Source organism: Octodon degus, unplaced genomic scaffold (assembly GCF_000260255.1).
Source record: "Octodon degus isolate 3935 unplaced genomic scaffold, OctDeg1.0 scaffold00088, whole genome shotgun sequence".
NCBI classification, from domain to species: Eukaryota; Metazoa; Chordata; class Mammalia; order Rodentia; family Octodontidae; genus Octodon; species Octodon degus.
Window position 1 is genome coordinate 5,627,702 of NW_004524664.1, and position 4,190 is coordinate 5,631,891.

At 38.9% G+C, this 4,190-nt stretch overlaps 1 protein-coding gene across 1 annotated transcript in view; it reads right to left on the reverse strand.

The window, feature by feature from the left end:
* Positions 1-4,190, reverse strand: part of Kcnu1 (potassium calcium-activated channel subfamily U member 1) — a 164,598-nt gene that overhangs the window by 70,467 nt on the left and 89,941 nt on the right. The window contains 1 exon segment of the mRNA XM_023722023.1: positions 247-361. Within this exon segment, the coding sequence (XP_023577791.1) occupies positions 247-361 (115 nt within the window).

Genomic DNA, 4,190 nt, shown 5'->3' on the forward strand with positions numbered 1-4,190 from the left:
ACAAGTTCTCATATGTCCTGAGACTTAATTGACTTTGGAAGGCTAGGGCCAAAATGTTGGCTTTCCTTGCAGCCCTCTTTTTTCTCTAATTTTGATCTGCCAACTTAGGTTGTTAGTCATCCAGAAGACAAGCTTATTGTTATTATCATACAACTTAGGCTGTTAAGCTTAACCTCTAAGTGAGAATTTTTATTGCAGAGTGATTTGCAGAAAATCAGTGTTTTCAAGCTTCTCTGAGGCTCTTACCTGATGGCAAAGCTTGAGTAGCTTAAAGTGCTTTCATGTCCACTTGAAAAAGAATCCTGCTTTTCTGTACCAGACAATTCCTTTTTGTTGCTCCTCATGGCCATTATCGCTGCTCCTGCAGTAGCACAGCACAGTTAGTGGGAGGTCTTGGGCTCTTCACAAGGGAACTTGGAGCCACTCCTGGTAGCTCAGGTATTTCCAGCCTCCTGACTAGAAAGGGAATGAGAATCTTGAGCTACGGATTAGTCTAAGAGGATGAGGTGCAACAAGCTTGAACACCCATCAACAAGATTAGCGTGTGAGGACCGAAAAATCTATATGGCTTGTGAAAATAAATGGCTACTGAGCTACGCTGCAGCTTCCTAGCCCCTCACCCTGCTCTCTGCTTGTGAGCATAGCGTCTGCAGAGCTCTCCTGTGGCCAGCGTGGTCTGAGCCACCGCAGAACACTGAGGAAGCAGCCCTGCACGTGTCTCCTCTCTCTTCCGCACGTGCTGGTCAGCTTGAGCCTTGTTTTCCTGGACATCACTAGCTCATACTTTAACTTTCCTGCAAAGGTCTCTTTACCATTAATTGTGGGGGCCAGGGAGATGGCTCAGTGGAATTTTGAAGAATCTCTTCCTTATAGGGATGTATATCAAAACTTTTGGGAACTGCTAAAACTTGAAATAATAAAAAGACAAATAATTTTATCTTTTGAAGAATGGGGATAATATAATCACTTTGAAGAGTTATAAGGATAGATAAAAGCATGTTTGAAATTTATGGGTGGAGTGAGCAAGATAAAACTGTTGTAAGAAGGAAAACAATGCTACATGCGAGCAGTCACTTCTTTCTGCACGTGTATTTTGCTCAGCCTGCCATTTGCTTCCTGAAACTCTGACTCAACCCAAGACCACTTTTCCAACGGTGTGGGTTAGGAAGCCAATGTCAGTCAATAAGAATTTTCATTTGATGCTGGGATTCAAAATCACATGCTGAAAAATGTTTTTGCATTTTAAGGTTTCCACTCGGTCTTTAAAGACCTGCATTGTCTGCTTGCTACAAATGGTGGGCGAATGGTCCAAGGTGGAGAGGTGGCGGAACAGCAGTTACTAAAGAGGAAGGCAGGGTCAGATTGTCATAAACTCTACTGCTCTGTCTTTTCTCACCCAAGTGGATAAGGAAGATAAGGCCTTTTCTGCTGCTTATAACTGTCATTTCTACACTTCTAGTCAGTATGGGGAGTTTCTACCAGATAAACCTTTAAACCCACATAACACCTCATTTTGATTCATGGTGGATAGGAAGAGTCAGAGAGACACTTTGATATCACAATTTTTGAGATAGTTATTTTAGAACCTTTCTAATCTATCAAAGATCTCAACTTAATCAAAACACAGTTGTAGATGAGGAACAAACTATGGACAAGTGATTTTTTTTCTTAATTGGTAATGATTGCATCACCCAGGTGAGATCCTTCTCTACTTGTAATCCTCAGAACCTTGGCTTACAGGTGCAGGCAGGGGAGTTCAGGTTGACCCATGTTGTTCTTTGTCCTGTAAGGAGTGGATTAGGAAGGTGAGATCTGAAGAAAAACCTGACAAAACACTAACAGTGTTATCAACTGTCAATCTTTTTTTTTTCATTTTGCTGAGAAAAAAAAAGATAAAATAGCAATGAAACAGTTTCAAAATAGGTTAGTAGGACAGTTACAATAATTAACATATTGCATATTGTTGTCTTCATAGTAGTTATTCAGAGGACAAGATGTAGACATGTTATCTTGTCTAACAATATAAGTACAAACCTTTCTTCTATCTATGAACTAAGCAACTACACTGAGGACAGTAATGTGCAATACTAAAAACATGTTTGAAATACCTGTCATTTTAGTCTTGTAAATGCTTACTGCTTCTAATGTCATATCAATTATTGCTATACTCTCTGTAAAGTAAATGTTGGTTTAAAAAAGATAATAAAAGAAAACAAGAGACAAGGAAAAAAAGTCATTAGATTGTCCTGCTACAATGTTGTATATGGTTCGATCTCTAAATTTCTGTGTAGAAGGGGTGGGGGAGGTTTTTTCTTTGGCTGGCTCAGGCTGCCTTATGGCGGGTCTGGTGTGGCATGTAGAGCTGGGGATTGAACTGCCGTCCCCCATGCCTGGCTGGGTTTGCCCATGGAGGCGGTTAAACATTTGAGCTAATCAGCAAGCCCTAAATTTCTGTGTAAAAAATATGTAATTTTTTTTTTAACATTCTATACCCTTAAATTTTAGAGTATCTAAGGTTGTTGGAAAATAGCAGTTCCATTTTATGTCTAAGGTGTTTGATATTCAGACAGATAGTGATGTTAAGCTTAACTGCCTCTGATATAGGGTCATAATATCATTAAGTTTCTCAACTGTCAGTCTTTAAGGCTGGCCAGTTTAGAACAAGGGATAGCAGTGTTTTCTGGAATGTAAAACACATCATGGCCAAACTGACCTTGAAACACTAGAACTATTGGAAGTCTCTACTGTTTTCAAAGTCTAACTCTCCAGCCAGCTCTATGTGCCTGCTGCTTAAAAAGGTGTGTGTGTGTGTGTGTGTGTGTGTGTGTGTCTGTGTGTCTGTGTGTCTGTGTGTGTGGGGGAAGTAGAATGGACAAGGTGGGTGCTTTTGTGAATCTCTCAAAGTTTTTCACTGCCACTTGGAATTTTCCCTGTGTCATTCTTAGACACTCCTTTGAAACTGTATCAGTAATTTGTGTAATTTTGGTAGCTGTCCTAACAGAAATAGCTGCAGACTTGCTGGAGATTGGCCAAGTTCCTAGCTAGGTGCTAACTGGAGGTCCAAGTTGCATGGGCATAAATGGTCTCTTTCCACTCATTTCAACCCTCTCTTCAATCATTCTGATGATCCTCAAAAAGAAGTCTAAAAGGGTTTTCAGGCTGCAGAAGTTTGCAGACAGATACAGAAGTTGCAATGCAGTATTGGTACCCTTACTCCAATTTCAACATTGCTTCAAAAACTTGAGGAAAAAAGTAAAAAATCAACAGAAAAACAAATTTCCTTCCTAAAAATGGTAGCTAAATAATTTGAATTGTCTCATATTTCATTTAGTTTTATTAATCTCTATTTTTAACTCTCAAATCTATCATCTATCTGTAGATGATAATAGTGTATAAGTAATGATTTTCTCATTATTTAAGTCATAAAATTTGGAATGGACTTTTGCTTAACACTTAGGTGGACTGCTGATGATTTTCCATAGCTTACTCTAAATTTCCCATGGATGTCCTGAAGATTTCTGAATAAAGCATTAGATATGGCAAAGAACCTATATTTGAGAACTAGGAATATGTGAAAGAAATGAAAGTCCTTGTGTACATGGTCAGCAGTCTGAGCATCTTTTAGTTTCAGAAATGACTTTTTGATAAGCAACAGAAAACATTTCCTTCACTGGCGTACGTGATAGGCTCCCATGGCAGGACCTGCCTCAGACACGATCTCCATATGGAGAAGTACTTCCACCTTTTTTCTACCTCCTTCAAGAAATCTTTTCATTTCAAATGAATGAAAACAATGAGTATTTTTCTTAGATAATCTGGAATTCCCCAATTTGCCGTATAGTTAAGTCACTACAATGATGCTCAGATTTAGTAATTTACCAATCAGTATGGTATACCTACAAATGACATCAAATAATCTGAATAAAATAGCTGCTTTTAGGACCTTAAGCAGCAATGCTACAAACCAAGCCACAGAGTAGAGGAAACATGCACCTGCCTACACACACACACACACACACACACACACACACACACACACTTTGATAAAAAACATGGTGACTCAGATAAAACAAAAATATTTCAGTAAAATTCACATTGCTACTAATACCCCTCCTCCAAAAAAATTGCCTTTTACTTCACACACTCTGCCTACCATTCTTTCCACTTTCAGAAGCAGTTTTGGAAGGTTT